General features: G+C 38.4%; 1 protein-coding gene across 1 annotated transcript; it reads left to right on the plus strand.

The window, feature by feature from the left end:
• Window positions 1-48: 48 nt before the first annotated feature.
• Window positions 49-22,965, plus strand: TRAPPC11 (trafficking protein particle complex subunit 11). Its single transcript, XM_054633528.2, has 29 exons — window positions 49-474; window positions 1,441-1,610; window positions 2,035-2,105; window positions 2,964-3,078; window positions 5,358-5,457; window positions 6,196-6,269; window positions 6,494-6,590; window positions 7,421-7,554; window positions 7,890-8,037; window positions 8,490-8,583; window positions 8,947-9,026; window positions 9,121-9,199; window positions 9,279-9,333; window positions 10,278-10,423; window positions 11,468-11,529; window positions 11,631-11,763; window positions 12,352-12,482; window positions 12,971-13,126; window positions 13,621-13,808; window positions 14,011-14,159; window positions 15,742-15,863; window positions 16,525-16,644; window positions 17,006-17,071; window positions 17,171-17,327; window positions 18,531-18,639; window positions 18,891-18,982; window positions 19,865-19,998; window positions 20,375-20,542; window positions 22,009-22,965. The coding sequence occupies exons 1-29, from the start codon at window positions 268-270 to the stop codon at window positions 22,051-22,053; spliced, it is 3,402 nt and encodes a 1,133-aa protein (XP_054489503.1). The 5' UTR covers window positions 49-267; the 3' UTR covers window positions 22,054-22,965.
• Window positions 22,966-23,446: the final 481 nt, after the last annotated feature.

Below are 23,446 nucleotides of genomic sequence, written 5' to 3' on the forward strand. Positions count from 1 at the left end.
GCAGCGGAGGCGCCGATTGGCCGCTCGCGCTGCCCTTCCGACGCTGCCCGTCGCTCGCTTCCTGAGGCGGCGGCCCGCCCGCGCCGCCTCCCGTGACCCGCAGCCGCTCCCAGCTGGCGCTTCCCGGCGTTTCCCGGCTCCATCCCGCCGCAGTGAGCGGCGCTACGGGGAGCGCGGGCCCGGGACAGCGGGGCGCTCTTGTGGCCGGCCTGGGCCGCCCTCCCGCCGCCGTCCCGCTGCCTCGCAGGCCGCCGTCCCGGGCGCAGGATGACCCCTCCGTCTCACTGGGACTTCCCGGTGGAGCTGTGCTGCCGGCCCATGGCGTTCGTCACCCTCACAGGCCTGGACGTGGTGTACAACGCCGTGCACCGCGCCGTGTGGGACGCCTTCTGCGCCAACCGCAGAGCCGACCGCGTCCCCATCTCCTTCAAAGTGCTGCCCGGCGACCACGAGTACCCCAAGTGCCGGACGAAGGTAGCGAGCGGCGCCGGCCCCGGCTGCGCCCTGCCCCGGCGGGCTCCCTGCCGGCCCGCTGCCCCGACGGGCACCGGGAGCGGCGGTGCGGGACTCGGCGGCTCCCGGCGGGGAAGGGCCGTGCTCCGCTCCGCCTGGGCTGCCGCCCGCTGGCGCCGCGCTCTGCCGGCCCTCGGCTGCCTCTGCCCCCGATGTTGGAGGGAAGTGTGGGAGCTTCGAGGCAGGGGAATTGTGAGGGCGAAGGGGAAGCCGAGAGCGTTGTGATGGAGCGCTGTGGGTGCATAGGAAGCCCAGGGGTGCCTTAGCTCATGAGCCAGAAGCAGAGAAAGCCCGTATGGTTTACTTTTTAAAGTACTTGCTGCTCCTGTACATAGCGTTAAGGTGCTTTGTAAAGTTTGAGATTTGATGAAACCCAAAATTTAACTCTGGAGAAACTAGACACTTAATGTATTCTGAAAAAACCCCTAACCTAACCTCTAAAGCTTTTTTTTTGCTAAACATTTCACTTTAACTGAGTGAAAGACAGCAGAAAGAATATCTCTGCTATTCTTTCTGCTTTGCAATGTCAATGAGTTTAACTGCTATAAAACTACATAATTCCATGATGCTGGCAAAGACAAGCAAGGACTCTAAACTGGTGTGTCCTTGCACTGTTTTGAGACCTCTGTTTTCAACTGAGCCTAGTATTTCATACTAGCCTATATTCTCATACATGGCAGTGTATGAGATTTGCTCCTAAACTTGACCCTCTTCTCCAGCCTTCCTGGAATCTGTTGTTCTTTGCTGCTAATATCTCAGGCACCAGGCCCTGATGCCTGAGCTACTGAGGGATATGGCTTAATAGGAAGCAAAGGCAAGATGACAAACATATTAAGTGGCAAGAATGTCGAGGATATGCCCTTTCTCCTGCTATAAATGATTGAAAATGGGTTTTGTAGCTTGCTTCAATATTCTCAATATTTTCAGAGGACATCCTATGAGTGGTATATTCCAAAAGGAATCCTGAAGACTGGTTGGATGAACAAACATCTGAATTTGGTTCCAGCACTTGTGGTGGTATTCTATGAACTGGACTGGGATGAGCCACAGTGGAAGGAAAAACAGTTGGAGTGTGCTACTCGAGTTGAAATTGTCAGGTAGATTTTTTTCACTTGCTTCAGAATGTACTGCAAGCTAATGTAAGTGTGAATTGCAGAATCTGTTTGCATTCTAGAACATACACTTTTTTTTCTTAAATATAAATTAAGGGGAACTTGAACTTTGCTTTTTAATATACAATTCAAAATAAAGAACTTTTTAATGGTTTATTTGTAAAACCATTACTTATTTTACTTATGTAAAAACAGCCCCTGAAATTTTTCTTGCTAAATTCAGCACAATTGTTCTGTCCCAGAAGAAGGAAGACAGCATTTTCTGAATGATGGAGCATATTGTGTTGTTTGGCTTTTTCACCTTTGTAGCATTCTTCCAGTGCTTCCATCTAGACTGATTTTTTTTTTCCTGTTTATTCAGAAATGAGAAGTGAAACCTTGACACTGTGCTATGTTGTCTTTATTTTAGGCAGAGTTTGCAAGGAAGAAATACCAAAGTTGCTGTGGTTTTGATTCAGAAAAAAACACCATTGCCTCCAGGTACTTGAAAACTATGCACAGTTGTGGAGTTCTCATTTTTCAGAAGGCCCAGTGGACTGAGCTGACTTTGGTTTGTCACATAATCTGTGGTTCTTCATCTGATGTCATCTACATTCAGTGAATGCATTGTGACTGCAGCAAGGTGTAAGATAAAAAGAGCATTCCGGACAGTTGACCCTAAACATTTGATACTTTTATTGCTAACTTGTTCCACTTAAATCCAAGTGCATTTTTTGATACACAGTATCAGAGATGGCTTCTATGGTAATACATCTGACCTGCCTTCTTGTAAGCAAGTTGCATTTTAAACATTGCTTGAGATCAGGAAAAGCAGTAAAAGCATTGAGAACTTAGAGAAAGAGTATTTGGTACCTACAGAGGTCTTTCATCTTAACTTGGTTTTAATCAATAAAATCTTGGAGCTACATGGAACTGTGAAATGTGATGCACTTTCAGTTCACATTTCTGTAGAGCTACTGCGTGCTTTCTAGTGTCTGGCAAACCATTTTTTGTTTTTTGCTCTGCCTCCTGTATGTGTTTGTCTTTCCTGGATGCTATTGTATTTCTCAAGACATGGGATATTTAATTCTGTAAGAGATGAAAAACCTACATCGGACTCGTAATTTTTTGCTAAAAACTGCTAGGAGGTTTCTGCATATGTTCTGCTGGATGAAGCACATAGTACTCTGAAAGAAATAAGAAAGAATGTGCTCTTGGTTTTATCTTTATTAGATTTTTCAGTACTGTTTAGACCTTTTGGTCTACCTAAGGTTCATAACCTGACCTTTAAGCTTTTGGAACTGGTTTGACATTGCAGCACCGCATACCTCTTACTTGTGCTTTCCTTGACTTCACTAGGAGAAGATGTCATTGCATCAGAGAGGGCTGCAGCTTTGTGTAATGCTTGTGACCTTTCTGGAAAATCACTCTTTGTGCTTCCCCACACTGATCATCTTGTTGGCTATATTATAAGGTAAGTGTTGTAAGCCCCTGTCTTGCTCTGTTTGCAGAATGTGGGATGGCAGCAGATAGGGAGCACTTGTCTCAAAGGGGAAGAAAGATCTGCACACAAGAGTTAGCAGAGCTTACTGAAGGGGCTTTAAACTAGGCTTAAAGTGGGAAAGGGATAAAACCAGTTTCACTGGAAATAAGCCTGGGGTCAGCATGCAAGTGTTGGACTATTGGTGTGCTAGTGAGGCCCTTCATTCTACTGGCTCAGTGGAGATGATGGAAATCCATGCAGTGTCCAGTTCTGGGCACCTCAGTACGAGAAAGACATTGAGGTGCCAGAGTGTGTCCAATGAAGGGCAACAGAGCTGGTGAAGGTTCAGGAGCAAAAGCCTTCTGAGGAGCAGCTGAGGGAACTGGGGGTCTGTAGCCTGGAGAAAAGGAGGCTTGGGGAAGACCTTGTTGCTTTCTACACCTCCCTGAAAGGAGGCTGTACTGGACAGTAGGATGGGCTTGGTCTCTTCCCCAGGGCTTCCCTTCAAGCTGTAGGATGAGAAGAAATGGCTTAAGTGGCTTCAGGGGAGATTTAGATTGGATATTAGGTAAAAAATTTCTTCACCAAAGGGGTTATCAAGCACTGGAACAAGATGCCTAGGGAAGAGGCTGAGTCACCATTGAAGGTGTATTTAAAAGGCATGTATATTGTGCTTAGGGACAGTAGGAAGGGCTTAGTGCTGGACTTGGTGACAGATTGACAGTTACATTTGATGATCTTAAAGGTCTTTTCCAATCTAAACAATTCCATTATTCTAAAGGAGAATTTGAGAGATCATAGGTTGAGATGAATGCTATGTGGCACTGATTGTAGACCAGCAGTGAATGTTTTACCTGTTTGCTGGAATTCTTTATGTTATTCTGATGAATTCCACACAATTTCATTTCTATGTGAGGTTGAGTAATGACAGCCAGAGATGTTGCTTTTAAAGAAATATTTGTAGATATCCCAAGTGGCCTTTTCTACTTCTACAGTGGTTTTGGCCCTGCTGGTTTGAAATTATTTTCCACACAAATATGTTTTTAGGTTTATCTCTTAACAGGCTTTTGGTTTTTCCCCCACTTCCACTCCCTGGCCATGTAGCTCTTTCCTTCTGTTTATGTAAAGTGTCATCTATCTGGTTGCAAATATTATGTCTTTGTCATTTTCTACATTTCTTGTGCCTTCTGTTTCAATATTTACATGGACTACAACTTCAAATAATTTAGGAAGGCCTTTCAAAAGCAAATTGAGAAAGGTAAACACTTTTGTGTAGCCCTAAAAAGAAGGGCTCAAACTAACAAAATCATGTTTTACAATAATTACTTCTAATTTTTTCATGTATTCTCAGGGAGAAGAGGGGTCACAGTCTGAGGTTAACTTTGCTCTCACCCTCATATTTATATATAAACAGTATAATTCTCAACATAAATTAATGCTGCTATTGTATCCGTGCTGCTCACAAACTGCCACTGGAATTGATCAAAACAAAGTAACCATTACTTCTAGCTTTTCATATTTTTTTCAGTGCTAAATTGAGACTATAGTAACAGAACTGATACTTCAGCCTTTATTTCCTGCATGTGTCAGTGCTGTTGCATGTAGTCCTCTCCTAGATTTTGATCTTGTTCTAGTTGATTTTACTCCTTACAATATATGCTCCTTAGGTCCTCCTCACTCTCATGTTGCATTTGGTGTGCTTGTCCTCTTTGTCCTCTCCCCCTGTGAGTTGCCGTGGGCCATTTCTCTTGCTGACAAGTTTCACTGTTACCTCTGCAACTGAGGTAGCTGTTGATGTTTGGACAGAATGATGATACCAGTCTGTACCCTCAAAATTTTATTTACTGCTGTTTTTTCCTTTCACTCCTTCCCCCACAGTCCAGCAAACAGATGCACTCCAGACGTATTCTGTGAGCCTCAGCAGGATTTTCTTGTTTTGACTTAAGGGCATCTCTCATCTTTCAATTACCTTGCAAAATCAGAACAGCTTATCCTGAGACTATCTTAAATTAAATACTAAAGTTTGTTGTATAAGAAGTTGCATATAAAGCTCTCAACTTACTTGTTCTACTTATTACTACCCTTTTTGTGAAAGATTTTTGTCTGCAGACTGTTATCCTGTGTGGTAACTTAGAGGAGTTTAGTAATACCACAAGGTCCTTTGCCAACACTAAAATAAACATGATTAAAAGTAACTTATTTTGAAGAACTTAAGAATTTCTTTGTATGTGGGAGAAACTTTGTGACACTTATGAGCAACTTTGTTGCAGGTTGGAAAATGCTTTCTATGAGCATGCACAGACTTACTATTATACAGAAATAAGAAGAGTTAAATCTCATAAGGAGTTCTTGAACAAAACCACTCACCAGGTAACGTTACCCTATTTTTGAAATACTGTGCAAGCTATTTTGCATGTTAAAACATGAAAATAAATGTTTGTTATTTAAACGTTTTTATTCTTCCATACCATTTTGAGATGTCCTTTCTTAGTATAGGAAGTAAATCTGATTCTATTTTCTACAATTTAAACTTTTATTTTGATTGGTTTTGTTATATTTGTCTTTCTCACATCTTCCTCAGAAGAGCTGCAGGGCAAAATTAAGTCCTCAGATTAAAAAAAGAAAAACTTCTCATTTATCTACATGGTTTAACATATTTGAGTGTAGTATCTTAAGTTGTGGGATGTGTTTCCCTTAGATATTTTGTACTCAGAGTTGCACTTGATTTCAGTTTTTAACTTTTGCTTTTCAAATCTACTCAGACACATTATGTTCTGTTGTGATTGCCAGCTTTGCTCTCTTGGAAGCTGGAATCCAAGTGGTGAGCTCCAAACCACAATCAGTTCTGTTGGCATAGAGATTTTGGGGTGGTGCAAAGCCTCTCCCTTGTGCCAGGGTAACAGGCTTTGAATAGATTAAATCTATTGAAAGATCACTGCTGTGTCATGGTGAACTATAGACAGAACTATTAGGAAATAGTTGCACAGTCACTTTTTCAAGTCAAGTGCTGTATTTTGTTAACCTCTGAAGTTACCACTTGTATCTCTTTGTAGGTAACAAGGTATGTTTGGATGTTTGTGAATGATGTACACTGGTTGTGTTTTGCAGCTTTTGTTTGTTAGACACCAGTTCAAAATAGCCTTCTTCAGTGAGCTGAAACAGGATACACAGAATGCTCTCAAGTAAGACTCATGTTATCTTCCCCCACCCTCTCTACCCCAAATTGCTGCTAAGCCATAAACTGACAAATATTTTCCTGAATGCAAAATTCTTTAAACATGTATGTAAGGGGCAAGTTCTTCATTGGGAAGAATGCTCTGGTTGGAAGGCTGTTTTTCATTGTTGGCAGTCCTGTTCTAGAACTTTATTATCATGTGTGATTTATATCTTAATTATTCCTGCTTAGGAATTACAGAACTGCATATAATCTTGTGCATGAATTGAGGGCTCATGAAACAAACATGCTGGAAATCAAGACCATGGCAGGATTTATAAATTACAAGGTAACAACTGTACTTCTAGTCTCTGACAACTGTTACTTAAAAGAAAAAAGTTGATGCACTTAAAAGAAAAAAGTTTAATGGAGAAAAGTTGTAAAGTTCAGTTTTATATTGCTTTTACAGAGATGGATTAGAAAGAGTTTTCATTGGAACACCAACTATGCTCAGACTTGCAGAGGCTTCTGAATTCCACACAAAAGAAAGATCCTTAGCTGAAGGGGATTATTTTGAAGGACTTAAGTTCATTTGAGATGCAATCTTCTGAAAGACCAGGCTCTCTCATTCTATGCAAGGAGAATGAACACCAGGGCTGCTTGTTCCTTGAATATTTTTGTCTTCTTCCAAAGCTTAGGCCAATTTAGTTCAGTCATTGCTTGTTAGGGGGAAGAAAGTAACTCTCTAAGAATCAGTCCATACTTTTGTGGTATTTTGAAGGCTTTTAGGTAAAGCAAAACTATCCCACCACTTACAAGAATCTTGGAGTTGTATTCCATCAAATTCCATTTGCAGACTGCAGGCTTCAAAATAATCTTTGGTCTTTCTAGAGGCTCTGAAGTTCCCTGTTATATTTGGCAGTGAGTTATGCACTCTTATGTTGATGTCTTGGGCAAGAAGGGGATGATAAATAGTATTAGATGAAATAGAGAACCACACGGTTTCAGGTGTAATACATTATGGTTTACAGATTTAAACCATGAACTTTTCTTCCTTTATTTTTTATGCAATTTTTGCTCTTCAGAATTATGTAGAATTAGTTGGGGGACTGGTGGGGTTGAGTGCTAAGCCTTAGCAGCCTAACAGTGGTTTTTCATTTTACTTTTATTTTTTCCTAGATCTGTCGCCTCTGTTTTCAACATAACACTCCACTGGATGCTATTGCACAGTTCAGGAAGCATATTGACCTATGCAAGAAAAAAATAGGAAGTGCAGAACTGGCTTTTGAGCATGCTGCCTGGATGTCTAAACAGTATGTTTTTGCTTAGTAGTGTTTTAGACAAACAGTGAACTTCAAAAGGTTTACTTGTCTAGACAAGATACCAATTTTTAGTTCTCTAAGAGATACACAAGAACATAAAATACACTGTTGTTCTGTTTTGCATTGATCATTGACTGCTTTTCTCTTTGAATGAACAGAATATGAATAAATGCAGCCATAGAACTTAGATGCAAAAGTTCAGAGAAATATCATGTGTCTTGAGTAACCAGGACTTTTATTTGTAGGGTTCTTTTCAGTTCATATTGCTGTTCTATACACAATCTCGGTTATGAATGTTTTGTTTTGGGTTTTTTTTTTTTTAACAGGTTTCAGGCCTTTGGTGACTTGTTTGATGAAGCAATTAAGCTGGGATTGACAGCAATTCAAACTCAGAATCCAGGTTTCTATTACCAGCAGGCAGCCTACTATGCACAGGAACGGAAACAACTAGCAAGTATGCTATGTAACCATGATGTAAGTTGGGAGGGGGAAAATGCTTTGTAATTAACCAGATAGTGAAATCCCTAATGTAATCTTAAATAGAAGTGGAACAATGTATAATATGTGTAAATAAAATCCTAGGAAAGGATATGTGTCTTTGTGATGCTTGTTAACATTACATATATTTGTGATGTCCCAGGACAAATACATCAGTATTTATTTATTTATTTACAAATAATTCTGACATGTTTTTAAATTTTTTTTTAAATATACTTTTGTATCTCTGGATACTTGAGAACTGACTTTGTTTTTCCAGTGCATTTATATGTGCACTGTGTCTGGTGACTGACAGGAAGCAGAGAAACAAGAGCATTGGTACTAGGACATGGGGGGGGGGGGGGGGGTATTGTTTTAATATTTTTCTAACACTTATCTGGCAGAAGACGAAACAGGAACCCTTTTAATTGCTATATTTGAATTTCCAGTCCTCTGTGCCATATCCCAATCCGGATCCCCTGGAAACACAAACTGGAGTGCTTGACTTCTATGGGCAAAGACCATGGCGGCAAGGAATATTGAGTATGTTTCTCTACTGCTCTGGAAATAGGAGCTTGAATCCTTATTTGAGATCAGATTAGAAAAGGACTAAATTGTCTTAACATACACACTTTAAATGTTAAAATGTGCAGTATAAAGACTAGGTGGTTTGACTGTAATTTGCTGATTTTTGGTAGATTCTTAAAAGCATGGGGAAAGATAGTTGTGTTCTAGAATTTCCCTTCTAGGGAGATATAGCTGCATGTGAGGTAATGTGTGAATGTGTTTGAGTTGAAGCTTGCATATTGCTTATGGTATAAATTGCATATTGCTTGTGGTATAAATTGTTCCCTTTGGGTCTGGACAGAATTCTGGTTTCATGGGTTTTTTCATTGTCTTATGCAGGCTTTGATCTTTCTGATCCTGAAAAGGAGAAGATGGGGATTTTATCCCTACAGCTAAAAGAGAAAAATGTTCTTCACTCAGTAAGTTTTATTCTTTAAAAAAAAAACTCTGTTGTTTTAACAGGACCCTAATGTTTGCATATATAATGATATTGGCAATGGTTTTATCCACTAGGAGCTAATAATCACTTTGTTGAGTAATGCTGTCGCACAATTCAAGAAGTACAAATGTCCAAGAATGAAAAGTCATTTGAGTGAGTATAGATAATCAGATGCATTTTTTAAATTTAATTTTGCAAAGACTTTCAGTAGTGATCTGGATTTTTTTTTCAGTGGTTCAAATGGGAGAAGAATATTACTATGCTAAAGATTATGCCAAAGCTTTGAAGTGAGTATCATTCATGATTGCTTCTTTTATGTGCTGCCTTCTCACTAAGACCCCATGTTTTATGGCTATGGAATAATGTTGGAAGCTTGTATGAAATGCTCCTTGAATCTGGTTGTGATTGAAGCACAAGCTATTGAGTCTATGAACCCCACTTATATTAAAGAAACTAAAACAGATGAGTCAGCATAAAAACTTCCTGCTCTGAGCTGTTGTGGGAATTTGCCATATTGGGCAAATTATCTATTTCTAACTCACTGATTGAGTGCTGTCTGTCTGTCTTGTTTGAAGTAGGAGAGATGTATTTGCTTGTTAGTAGGTGACTGGAGTTTACATGGAAGAGAAGATAGGCTAGGATAAGCAGATCAATTTGTGTCAAGCCTGATTGTTCTATGAACAAGCATTTTTTGTTAGGTAGATTTTTCTGAAGAAGGCAGAAATTCTTGTCTTAAATAGTTGAGAAGAGTTTAAAAAATTACTGCTTTGCTAGTAACAGCAAACAGTGGTCGGTATTAGGAACATATTAAGGTGTGTGGTTTTGCCTGATAAAGATGGATGCATATGTTGTGGACCTTTGAAACCCTTGTAGGGGGATAGGAAATAGGAAAGAAAAGAAACATCTTGGCTTAAGGAACATTGAATTTCTTCTTCTCTTGGACTAAGGCAATTCTGTCCAGTTGCTGTTTTGCTAGTTCTTTGTGTGAAGAGCGATGAGTTGTCTTGTGAAAATATTTCTATCTAGAGATAGAAAATTCAGGGAATAAATGTTTCTTTATCATAGTTTCATGCTGGTTTTGATAAATCATTGCCTTGTATAAACAGTATACTTTAATCTAGCATTTGTATTAGTGAAAATGAATTTTGTATTAATGATACCAAAAAAATGCATGCTTCTAAAAAATATTGGTGAGCATGACTTGTTTCCTCTCAACCTTGTTGTGTTGCAGGCTGTTGGATTATGTTATGTGTGATTATCGCAGCGAAGGATGGTGGACCCTCCTCACCTCCATACTGACAACAGCACTCAAATGTTCATATCTGATGGCCCAGCTGAAAGATTATATCACATACTCTTTAGAGCTACTGGGCAGAGGTATTCTTCTTTGAATATTTTGAAATATGGCAAATCGTTGTCAGACACAGTGCTTATAGTACTTCAAATTATTTGACTACAAAATAACCGTGTACTTGTGCTGGATTTTCACTACTTTCTGTGCTGCACTGGGAGTTGAGTTGTCTTTCTTCATATATAAAATTCATTGCATTCAAATAGACTGTGTTAGGATATCTGAGATGCAGAGCTTCATTTGAGACTGTTCAAATAATGTAACAGGAACTTCCTGAGCTTTGGCAAAGAACAGTAGTACAGCTAAAAGAGAAAAACGTTTTTTCCTAGTAACAAACCTAACACAATTTTCTGGACTTTAATATCCCAAATATGCTTCTCCAAGACTCTTTCTAGAACTCTGCTAATGAAATATGTATGTGGGATGTTTTAAGGGAAAAATGTGACATAGGGTGGCTCCACAGTAAAAATGCAAGCACTATGGTCTGCGTAATGCCTGCTCCTTGACAATGCAGAAATAATCCTTTGGGGCCCTAAATTGCTAATACCACTACTAGTGCAGGTGTGGTAAAAATGGCTTTGCATCTTCTTAGAGCTAGCTAGGCTATGCTGCTTTATATTGAAGAATAGAAAATGATGCAAAACCACCTTTCTTCAAGAAAAGAATGCTTATTTTAAGTAGTCCTTGTTTCTTCCTGTCACCCACTGTAGTTGGTTTTTCCAGTATTATCTGAGCTGGTCTCTTTGGAGTTCTAGACTTGTTTATGCTTTCTTCTGTTTTTAAACATAAACAACAAGGAGGTATAAGCATTATTCTTCTGAGGCTTTGCTCCAATACATTGCAAAATGCTTATATAATAAAAAAATATTTTACTTGGTTTCAGTGAAAGTAAGAGGAAACATTTAAAATGGGAATGTCCTTTGTTATGGTAGATGAATGTTAGAATTTTTTTTCCCCTGGAATTTGTTGTTTGAATGATGCAATTTGAGGGTAAGATTTACTGTTAAGTTAAGAGAAAAGTAGAGACCCTTGCTTCTGTCTTGTAATCTTTGTTTTGTTCTCTTTATTAGCATCTACTCTTAAAGAAGATCAGAAATCCCGAATAGAAAAAAATCTCATCAAAGTTCTGATGGTAAGTGGCAGAACTCCTATTACCCTTTCAAATAATGCTAGGAGTGGTCAGTGTCTGTAACCTTCTTTTGTTGTTCTTTGCAATCCTTTGCCTGCATACAGAATGAAAGCCCTGACCCCGAACCCGATTGTGATTCTGCTGCTGTGAAAGCATCACAGAAATTGTGGGCTGACCGTGTTTCCTTGGCAGGCAGTAACATTTTTACAATAGAAGTCCAAGATTTTATACCATTTGGTAAGTAAGAAAGCAAATTTATACCAGATCATAAATTTGGATTACACCTTGAAAATAACTAATTAGGATGAAAATATGAAGGATGTATTAAAACTAACAACAGTGTTCCAGCCTTGCTCTGTTCCTTGTCTAAATCAACAAGATAAGAAATAATGAGAGAAGTTGGTCATCCCTTATCCCTGATATGGATTACTAAAGAATTCCCTGTTTTTTGAAAGACTTCTGATATTCAGGTGTCCTGTGAAGTAGGATTCTGAGGAAAGAGGGCAGAGTGTGTGCAAAGTAATACTTGCCATTGAACAGGGGGCATGCATGACATCCAAGTGTACAGGACTGTCTGTTTTCTGCTGGACATGTGCATCTTCTCTCCTGTCCAAAGGTTTTGGCCAAGTGCTGAAAAATGCCTTTCTGTGGCAGTGTTAGTTGCCAGATTTGTCCTTGCAAAACAGAGTTGTAAGAGTGTACACAGAACAATTCTTGCCACAGTCATTTCAGGAGTGTGCTTCTGGAATTTAATGTTATAGTTTGTTTAACGTCTCCTTCTTGTTTCTTTTTGCTTTTCCTTTTTATTTTCTTTTTTAATTCTAGTACAGTGCAAAGCAAAATTTCTTGCTCCTAGTTTTCATGTTGATGTTCCTGTGCAGTTTGATGTGTACTTGAGAGCTGATTGTCCTCATCCTATCAGGTTTTCTAAGCTCTGCATCAGTTTCAATAATCAGGTACCTATGTTCTATATCTGACCTAGCGATAGAAACTGTTAATAAGAATGGAATAACATTCTATTGGTTTTAAACATTAAAAAAAATTGGTTTTGCCTAAAATTATGTTAATGCTTAAGCTGAAAGGTGTCTGGGTTTTTAATGCATTATCTGTTGCTTTTGACAAATATATTGATACTAGAATAAAACTGGTTAGTTCATCTGTCAAATCTAGGCTTTTTAATGAAGCTTGCTAAAGTTTCAGAGGGATCATTTTAATGTCTTATTTCTTCTGATTCATTAAGCTATATTAATATAATGGATATCTGGTGTCAAAGAATTGCAGTGTAATTACCAGTGAGTTTAACTTTGATCTTGTGAAAAGTCAGAAAAACCCATACAGTTTGATCCAGTGACACAGAGCTTTAATATTTGCTACATTGCCATTACTCTCTAAAGATGTCTTCTGAATGAATGTATCAGCTTTTTTCCCTGCTTCTCCATTGTAGGATTACAACCAATATTGTGTTGTAGAAGAAGCCTATCAGAAAAGTGATATTCTAGAACAGTCATCACAAGGAACAATGTGCTTAGTGCCTGGCAAAACAAGAAAGTTCTCTTTCAAATTTGTTGCAAAAACTGAAGATGTAGGAAAGAAGATTGAGGTTTGTCCTTTTGTTTTGTACCTTTCTTACTGTTACATACAATGAACTCAAACTACAATGTGCCCCTAATCTAGCACCAGTTAAAAAGTTTTGCAGTTCTGAATGTCTGAATTCTTGAAACTCAGTATCAAAAGTGAGTGAAACTATTGACAATTACAAAACATGAAGAAAACCACAAAAACTGAAGAATTGTTTCAAGAAAATTTTATCATTTTTTAAAATATGTGCAATACTTAAAAAGTGAGTGGTGGTATCGTACTATGGGAGGATAGGAAATTGCAACTTATTACACTGCTTGCACCTGAACACAGATACTTTTTCCACTGCTGTTTCATTAAATGAAATCTTGGGGTGGTGAGGTCCTCAGTCTCCAAGCTGTCAGAAGCTTTTTGATGGTACATGTATTTATGATGTCTGTCTATGTTGGAAAACTACATTCCTACAACAGGTGATCAGAAAACTCACCAATAGGTGTTTAAATTTGTGTCTGTCAGATCACATCTGTGGATTTGATCCTGGGAAGTGAATCTGGCCGCTGTGTGGTTCTGAACTGGCGAGGAGGAGGGGGAGATGCTTCCTCCTCTCAGGAAGCACTGCAGGCAGCACGGTCCTTCAAGAGAAGACCTAAGCTTCCAGACAATGAGGTGCACTGGGACACTTTGACAATTCAGGCCAGCACGATGTGAGTAACTGGGGTTCCAGACCGGTCTTTTTTTATTGAGTTGTTCCCATCATGTTGTTTTTTAGGAGTCTCACATCTCTTAATTTAATAGACCATCAGTTGTGGGAACTTTTATACAACAGGGTGTTTTAGCCTCCTTTAAACTAGGCTTAAAAGCAAGTTATTTGAGAAAGATACAATAACTGAGTCTTTTCTCTCATAGGATTATTTCTAGAGTGCCGAACATTTCTGTTCAGCTCCGTCATGAACCTCCTGCCCTGACTAATGAAATGTATTGTTTGATTGTGACAGTCCAGTCACATGAGGAGACAGTGGCCAAAGATGTCAAGCTTACAGCAGGTTTAAAGCCAGGTATTTGGGGTTATTTTCTTTTAATTCAACAGTCTTGTAATTGACTCCTTTTTGTGGATGCAGTGCAGAGAAATACAGTGAACTGTTTTCTCGCAGTAATTAAAAGCCAAACCAAAGTGAAAGTTGGGAATGATGAAATACCAGTGGTAAGAACAGCAGCTAACAGACTCATTCAGTTCTGATTATTTTAACCACTGCTTTTCTGTGGTGCTTGCATGGGTATTTTCAGAATATAAATCGTTAGAAGTTTGAAAGAAAACATGAAAGCTTTTCTATTCTTTTCTGACTTTTTATTCCGTTTGCTTGTAACTAAAGTTTTCTTTTCCCCAGACAGAGATCTTTTCTTTGCTGAGCTGAAAGCACTAGACAGTGCTAGATGAATGTTTTCTAACTATAGACTTTGTGGGTTTTCTCTCACACCCACCCTGGTTTTTTTGTTTTCCCTGCCCTGGACAACATGGTTTGGTTTTTAAACCACTTGAAATTTGGGGAACAATGGACCACTGAAGCAGTATTTCTTAGAAAGCAAAGGAAAAAAATGCATATATTGTACGTCTGAGTCCTAGCTATCTCTATGTAGATATTGCTGACAGTTTTCAGTGTGTGAAGCCCAAATGTTATACTCAGTATTCATCTTTGTAGCAATTATCCTAAAAGACAAAAGTATTTTTTCAGTCACTAGAATATAGGATGCCATACATTCTGTGTATTCTGAAACAGAGTTTTCTGTAGAGTTGTATGGTTCATTAAAGTCACTGGATATTCTTGAAACTTGTTTAATTGGATCTTTGGGCTTGGCTCCTACAGCACGGTTTAATAGATGGTCTTTGTTTTTCTTAGTTGTTTTTTTTCCCTTGCTTGATCTAATCTCTTTAACATGGGATATGCAAGGTCAGTGTGGGTTTGCTGATTGCATTAAAAGAACAATTGAAATCTGACATTTCACTTATAGGGAAGGTGATGTATTTTCCACAGTAGTAACTCTTTGGCAAGATGTGGCTTGTTTTACTTTGAAAATTATGCCATGTAATTGCAGTAATGCCATTATTCTAGTTAAGCTCTGACTGAAGAATGGTGTCATTTAACATCTATACATTTCTTTTTATGTACTTTCAACGCTGACTTGAAAGAAAGTTTTTTAAAATATGTGAAATCATTAAACCATGTTCTTGAAAACAAAAGAATCACAGAAAAGTAAAACTTCCTTTCTACTTCATTATAGAATATCAAGAAAAACTTGGATCACATAATCCTGTTGTATTATATAGATGGTAGGGAATATCTAGATATAATTTCTGATTTTTGAGATTTTTTTTTCCTAGCCCAAAGAGATGTAACAATAAACTTGCAAGGGTACAAATGCTTCTAAAACTTGGAAAATTTTGAGGTGTTGTCAAATCAATCTTCTGCTGATTTGAAAGATTCTTGACAAAATGAACTGTGTTAATTCCTCATGCATTGCTTTTAGAGATTTTTTTTTTTTTTTTTTTTTTTTTTTTTTTTTTTAGTTTAGTTTTAGTTATTGTTTTCATGCTTTAGTGATGTAAGGCCGTGTGGATATGAAGACTGTTTTTAATCCTAGGGCAAGATGCTAACCTGACTCAGAAAACTCAGGTGACTCTTCATGGAACAGATGCATGTGATGACTCTTTTCCTGCACTGCTTCCCGATATCCCTGTAGGAGACTTGCAACCAGGGGAAAAGGTCAAGGCTTAAAACCTTACTTCTCTATCACACTCAAGAAAATAGGGACCCACTGATAAAAGACTCCCTTAGACAGACTTCAGTTTACTTTCTGGTATCTGAACCAATAAATTAAATGCTTATGGCATATTTTGCCTACTGTTTAGATGTAGTTTAGTATTCTTTTAATGAGACCATCTTTTGGACTAAATTGGAGAATAGGGTATGTTCTGGGTTTGATGATACAGCTGGGAGATATGAAATAAGGAAGCTAACTTCAACTGCTAATGAAATGTACTGCTTAAGGGACAGTAGATAATGGGCAGCAAGTGTGACTCAGGATGGTAGAGGACCAAATATGCACTAAACTGAAGTTGTGACTAGTTAGTTAGAAGTTGGTTATGTCATGTATTACACAGTTATGGTTCTTTTTTTATATTGTTAAGTAACAGACAAGCATCTGGAACAAATCCAGTGAAGCAACTGGAGTTGTGCTGCTCTGGTTAAAAACATTTGCTGCATGATCCAGATTGTGCATTCTAGGAGATAGATTATGGTCAAAATAATGCCCATTCTACTGTTGCCCTGTTGGACTAAGTCAGATGATTAACAACTTTTGGACAGCTCTAGCCCTAATTAATGTAGTTTAGCTATAGCTCACACAGTCTCCTTTATTTTGCAGCTGGAAAAACCAATATACATCCGTTGTGGAACAGTTGGTGCAAGAATGTTTCTGTTTTACATTTCTTACTTAATCAACACTGTTGTTGAGGGCAAAGAAATCCTCTGCAGGTGTCACCGGGTAGGTTTTAAAGATGCACTATTTGCATTTTATCCAGATAAATTTGTGAAATACTAGAAATATTCTAAAAGCTGTAATTTTGAGTATCTTAGAAACCTTTCCAGGAGATAGAATAAATGCTAAGTCAGCAGTATGGTAGCCCTTTTTAGCATGGACAGTTCTATAGCGATTAGCAGAAGAAAAGTTTTCTATATTTGTTCATAAATATCTTTAATGATACATTCTTCCTTGGGGAGGACTGATTAAAATAACAATTAAAAGTAACTTTATATTAATATAATCTTTGACATCAATAGCCAGGCCTTAAGTTGACTGTAACTTTTTTCCTCTATTCTTCCCATGTCTTTTGTTGCCTCTAAAGGATGAAACTGTTACCATAGACACAGTATTTCCTTTTGATGTTGCTGTCAAATTTGTCTCCACAAAGGTATGTGTTTGAAAAGTTGTTCATGTTTTGGAATCACAGCATTTTGGAGTCATACCCTGTTTAGTTAGAAATAGTCAGAGCTTGTGTGTGTCTCTACAGCTGGAGCACTTGGACAGAGTATTTGCAGATATACCATTTCTGCTGATGACAGACATCCTGAGTGCCTCTCCTTGGCCTCTCACTATTGTAACAAGCAAGTTGCAGCTGTCAGCTTCCATGACCCCAGTAGATCAACTGGAATCTTATGTGGAGAATGGTAAGTTTCCTTAGAGTATGTTCTCTATCAGGAGGATACTTTTTGCATAAATTGGGAGTAATAAAGGGGGACACTTTAAATAATGTTTGTTTATTGAATTGTAAGTGGAAGAAAGCTGCTCTAGTTGCTTGCCAGAATACAACTTGGACAGCAGCGTGCTTTAGAATTTAGTTCTACTTCACTAGGTCAACTAAATAGACTTAGATGATGGATGGTAAAAAAAATTCTGATTATAATAGACATGAGGGGAAGCTGAACCTGAAATACTTCTGAAATGCAACTTCTTAGATATCTGTATCAAAAGATACTCAATATTTCCAGTGTTTCTGGGCCATATGTACTTTCTGGAATGCACTTTACCATGTGATAGAGGCAGTATCCACAGGCCAGTGATCCAAGTCCATGATTACTATCACAAAACTGAAAAATGTGAAGCTAGAAAGGGTAGGTTATAAAGAACAACTGGTAGTAGCCAACTTGTTTTTAATATTACCACAGTTTAGTAACTTATTATTTGCATTTTAAAAAGTTATCTTGACGATCTCAGCCATGAAAACTGCAGGGTGTTAGCTTTGAAGTTAAATAAGTGGAGTACTTAAAAGTAGAGCTGATCCAACATCTTCCAACAAAACACCTTCTTTGCATTTGTGGCATCAGAGATGTGAATTATGTCTTCTGTCAAAACTGTGGATGCAATGAGGTATTCTGGGTGGCTGCCATGTGGGACAGCTGTCCACTCATGTAATCAAGGACTTGCAAGGCTCTGCTTGATCTGTTGATTCAAGGATTGCCTGGCAAAAAGCAATTATTTCCCAGATCCTTTACTCTTCAAACTATGATATTTTATCTTCATCTTATGCTGATGTCTTGGAATCTGCTGCAGAAGTGTAGAATTTGAATTGACATTACTTTGCTTTTTCTGTGTGTTTATGAACTCTAAATTTGCAATGATTCTCTGTGTGCACATTAAAGATATTATAATGGTGTTCATGAAGTGTATATAAACATATATTTGTATATGTTACTCTTTCATGTATTAGAATACTTCCCAATCTATTGGATTTATACATTATATAGGTATATTTGCAAAGCACTTGAAAGGCCTTTCTGGCTGAATGCTTGTGTTTGTGTCATATTGCATTTCTAGGCTTGGTGGCTTAGGCTGTTATTATGCTTTGATTTTAAACAAAATCTTGCTGATAGTTGTTTTACAGACAGGTGAGAGTGCCAGTGAGTGCTTTTGCCTTCGATGTCCTCCAGTTACTAATGCTAGTGGAGTGGCAACTGGATGTTATATAATTTCCTGGAAGAGGTAAGCATCTCTTGGCCTTGATAAGGAGAGAAGTAAGCTGATTTGGTTTTAGGAATGATAGTAAGATGTTGGGTTTGGGTTTTTTTGGGAGTGGGGAGGAGTGCAAAAAATGAACAAAAAAGTTCTGTATTTTCCTGTAATAAGCACTGTTTAGACTTTGGACCTACTAATTACTACTTAATTTGTATACTTACTTGATAGTTTATGTAGTGTAATATTCAACATGGTCTGCATTTGACTTTTTCCTGCAGAAGTTCACCTGTGGAAAGTGTCCCTGTTGTTAACACAGTCATCACTCTGCCACATGTGATTGTAGAGAGCATTCCCCTCCATGTTAATGCAGGTAATATTAATTTGGCTACATACATGTCCTAATTAGAATTTCAAAGAGTGACAAAATTTTTACAGCACCCAGAGCTTCAATTTACTGTAGCAAAATACAGAAAAGTGGTGCTGAATATTATGGAGCTAGAGAAGGAAACTGCCTCAAGGCTTGCTCTTCTTTCCCCTTGAAGGGAAGAGGAGGTGTAGGTAGTTGCACAAATGTGTTCTCCTAAAAGCTGTCAATGGAGCTGATATAATACTCAACATGTGTTATGGGGCAGCCCAGAGACTGGAGTTCGCTCTGCTGATGCTGCCTTCACAGTAGATTTCTCTAGATGCCTATGGCAACAGTTGTTCCATCCACCCACATTCTGGGTGCATCCCAGGAAGAAACAGACTGGAGAGCTGGAGATGCTTGTTGGCAGGTGAAATGTTTCTTTTGTAGCACTTCACCTGCACGAGAACAGAGGGAGATTGAAATGCCCACCAAACACACATCATTTCAATGCTTTCCTCAGCTTGGTTTCATTTGTACTGAGATTCTTCCACTATCCTCTTATCCTGTTACACTTTGAAGGAGCTTCCTGACAGTATCTGATTAGATTTTGGTAAGCTGAAAATAGTCAGCAGCAATGGAAGTGACTTCCTAGTTAGTATTCTTGGGCAGTGTTAGCAGCTGGGAGGTTTGTAACTAGATGTTGAAACATAGCACTGAAAAACTCTAATGAAGCTGTGTTCTGTTGTTTAATCTGTTTCTAAAAAATCTCATCAGAAGGACTTTAGGTGCCTAGTTCTTGTATCTTTTTTTCTTAATCTTTCACCGCTTTTTGCGATACTTTTTTTTTTGAGTGGAACTTGAAGATGTGTTTTGTGTTTGAGATAAGTTACTTTCTTTCCAAAGATCTGCCATCATTTGGTCGAGTCCGAGAGTCCTTACCTGTGAGGTATCACCTGCAAAATAAAACCAATTTAGTCCAGGATGTGGAGGTGTCCGTGGAACCCAGTGATGCCTTCATGTTCTCTGGCCTTAAACAGGTACAGAATTGTCACATCCACTGATCCTGCTGGTTTATCTGGTAGTGATGAATATATTGATTAGACTTACACTGAGGTACAGAGAGGAAAAAATCATTGTTTTTTAGATGTTTAAAGTATGGTAAATTCTGTCTGGAAGAATATATGAATGCAGATTCCATTTTGGGCTAGATGGAAGCCTGTCTAGGAGCTGTCTGTCATGTCATTCACGGGTTACATGTTGTTTTGGTATAGAAGCAATACTTCAACTAGAATTGGAAATGAGTTGCATTCTTTCCAGCTTCAGAAAGTAACCAGTGCATAAATAGAAAATAGGCAGAGCTTTTGAACACAGAACTTACCTAAGGTTGTGGTTTTCTTTTCTTCTTTTGTTAAGATCCGGCTCCGGATCCTTCCTGGCTCTCAGCAGGAGATGCTGTATAACTTCTATCCCCTGATGGCTGGCTATCAGCAGTTACCTTCTCTGCACGTTAACCTGCTGAGATTCCCTAACTTCACCAACCAGCTGCTCAGGCGGTTCATACCAACACACATTTTTGTAAAGGTAAGGCTGGGAGGAATCACTTGTGTTTCAAGGCTCCCCTTGGGGCTGCTCACATTCTGGGGACAGCCACCCCAGCTGTGTTCAAAGCTGAGTGTCTCTAAGCAGGCTAAAATGTCCAGCTTGTAACAGGGTCACTTGCTTTGAAAAATCTTGTATTGTGCATTGGTGTTGTCAGCCAAAATCTTTAGGAAATCTGTTTCAGTGCAGTATGTATTTGGTTACCACTAGGTGAATGAACTGCATGTGCTTGACATGTCCCTGATGTTCTGTTCCGTGTCTGACTCTGTAAAAGGAGTTTTAAAATTGCCTCTATTTTGAGCATAGTAGAGCAAGCTAAGTTACCAAATACTTTTAATACCATGATTCATAGCACTTCTGAAAAAAGTGTTTGAGCAACCCATATGACTAAGTTCAGAGACACTGTAGCATCCCACACATCCCTAAATAACTTCTAAAAACACATTCTGTCAGTGAATCAGTCTAGAATTTTTATTTTTCATAAGTGGTATAACTCTGAAGACAGTTCAATCATGCCATGAAAAACAGATCTTTTTACTTTTTAAGAATCATCTAAATCCATTTGCCCACAACAGTGCTTTCTCATCCCACTGCTGCTGTCTCCAGAATATTTTGTTCACTTTTTATTTAGACTCTTAACAAGCAAGGAGCCCAAAGACTTTTCTATATGATTTGAGATGGACTTGTTCAGAAATACGTAATCATGTTTCTAGGAAACTGGCCTGGTGTTATTTCATTTTGTTTTAATCAAAAGAGATAGGCAGAACTTACTTTTTGAGTATGCTGACAGTCACTGGCTCTTCAAGATTGGTTGTCAGGGTGTCCTCCTAAAAAATAGAAGAGGCATTTTTTCTTAAAAGCGTGGTGTTCATAAAACTCCTGTGGACTCTCAAGCTTCAGAATTCTTTGGTTTTGCTTGGGAGTTATCAGAACATCAGAAAACCCTATTGTAAGGATGCCTTTTCATCTTTAGAACTTCTTCCTTGCTCTCTTCTATCTCTAGTGATGTTGCTTAAAATTTCTGCAAGAAACTGTTAGTCTAATTCCTGCTTTACACATTAATAATTATCAGCTTTCTATACTGCATTAATGCTCAGAGCTCTGGTCAGCCAGGCGTTGTCTAAGCTGTGCACATGTGTGTGGAGAAGGCATTTACCAGGGCAACTGAGGAGCTGAGGCCTCCAGGGGCCAAACTGAAATTTCATTTGGATGTCCTGTGTGTTTGTGCCACTGATGGAAACCTTTAGGAGTAGGATAAGCTTAATGCGACACTCGGGTACCAGAGCTACATTGACAACACAGTGTGTTGCAGAGTTAATTTCCTAGTAGTCTATCATTTTTGCCTGGGTGTGGGTTTTTTGGTTGGGTTTGGATTCTTGAGGGAAGTTTGTTTGGGTGGCTTGTTTTGTTTTAGTTTTTTTTAATTCTCTGTCTTTATTTTCTTAAAGCCTCAGGGTCGTCAAGCAGATGACAACTCGATTGCAGCTGCATAACTTTGAGACCTGTACCTCTGCACTTAAAGAAATGGGATGTTGCACAGAATATGTAAAACTCACTTTGGAAACAAGGCTTTGATCAAACCATAAGAATTAAATTTTATTTTGAAATTACAATTCTTAGCAGAACTAATGTTTAAAAAAAGCTAGTGTTTCATAGACTTTCTTTAAGGAATAAACACGTGGGGAAATCTTGGTGCTTTATTTAACGGGAGCATTCTTTTGAAGTTAATTTTGAATGTCAAACTCTTAAAAGTGTTATTGAGGCATATTAAATGTCTTGAATATTTAAGAAATGCTAATTCATTTGACCAAACCTGAAAGATGTTTTCACAGTTAACAGTGCAAAGTGCAAAGTTTGTATTTACTACTAAAAAAAAAATTATCATTTTTTACAGAAGTTTGTCCTGTGCCACTTGTGTTGAAGACAGAGCAGGTTGTGCAGTAGCACTGTAAATTACAAATGGCTACATCTTACTGTTGCAATTGAGCAGCTTACTAGTCCTTTAAAACCATAACTCTCAAAAGGCACTATTTCTCCTAGGTAAGCCATACATCCAATTTTGAATTCAGCAGCTAGTCTAAAGAGCAGAGATTTGGTCCTACCAGTTGGACTATCCAACCTGGAGCTGGTGTGGTTTGGGGCTACTTCTACACAGTTTCCAGATTAAAAACATGTCTTGATACGCTCCTGCTGTGTGAATTTAAAAAATAAACATCCTACTGTTGTACAGCTCTGGATGAAGTGGTGTGTAAAGTACAGTAAAATATGTATATATAAAAAATTGCATTGTGAAAATTTGCATTGTTTAACTTTCTAAATAATTTCATTTTGATTGCTTGGGAAATACCTTATTTATTGTCAAAGTGAAGTTCTAATAAACTGCTTGTGACAGAGTACTTCTGAAACTGTCCTTAACTGCATTGCTTTCACAGTTTTTTTGTAACTCTGGTCTCACTTGTGGACTGATACATCCATCTGTGGCATTGAGGTCCAAAAGAACAGCTGGAATACTTGAAGGAAAGCATGAGTGAAGTCCTGAAAAATTATGTGTGAGGATATACTGTTTTTCCATGGAGTGCAGAGGTAGTTGTATTATGAAGGTTTTTCCAATGTATAGATGGGGATACGAAGACTGACTGACAAACTGTGCTGGGAAGAACAAATTAAACCTTCCTTATTCTTTGCTTAAATGTACTGAACTGAGTGGCAGTCATGGAATAGGTATCTTATCTTTCTCTCTCTCTCTTTTGTTTTTGGGTTTTTTTTAGAATGGAAAATGTATTTCTTTTCCAGATATTTTTTTCTCTTAAGTAATCACTCAGGTTGCAGCAATGCTGGCACCTCTTGTTACTTCTTCTTGAAAGACATGTTGATGCAAGTAGTGTA

This window comes from Agelaius phoeniceus, chromosome 4, assembly GCF_051311805.1.
Source record: "Agelaius phoeniceus isolate bAgePho1 chromosome 4, bAgePho1.hap1, whole genome shotgun sequence".
In the NCBI taxonomy this organism is placed as follows: domain Eukaryota; kingdom Metazoa; phylum Chordata; class Aves; order Passeriformes; family Icteridae; genus Agelaius; species Agelaius phoeniceus.

What these genes read in the sequence shown, in the direction of transcription:
- TRAPPC11 (XM_054633528.2), top strand. Translation starts at nt 268, where the DNA reads ATGACCCCTCCGTCTCACTGGGACTTCCCGGTGGAGCTGTGCTGCCGG. An exon ending in AAAAACACCATTGCCTCCAG is followed by an intron (nt 2,106 to 2,963) that starts GTACTTGAAAAC and finishes TGACTTCACTAG; the next exon opens with GAGAAGATGTCATTGCATCA. An exon ending in TATATAATTTCCTGGAAGAG is followed by an intron (nt 18,640 to 18,890) that starts GTAAGCATCTCT and finishes TTTTTCCTGCAG; the next exon opens with AAGTTCACCTGTGGAAAGTG.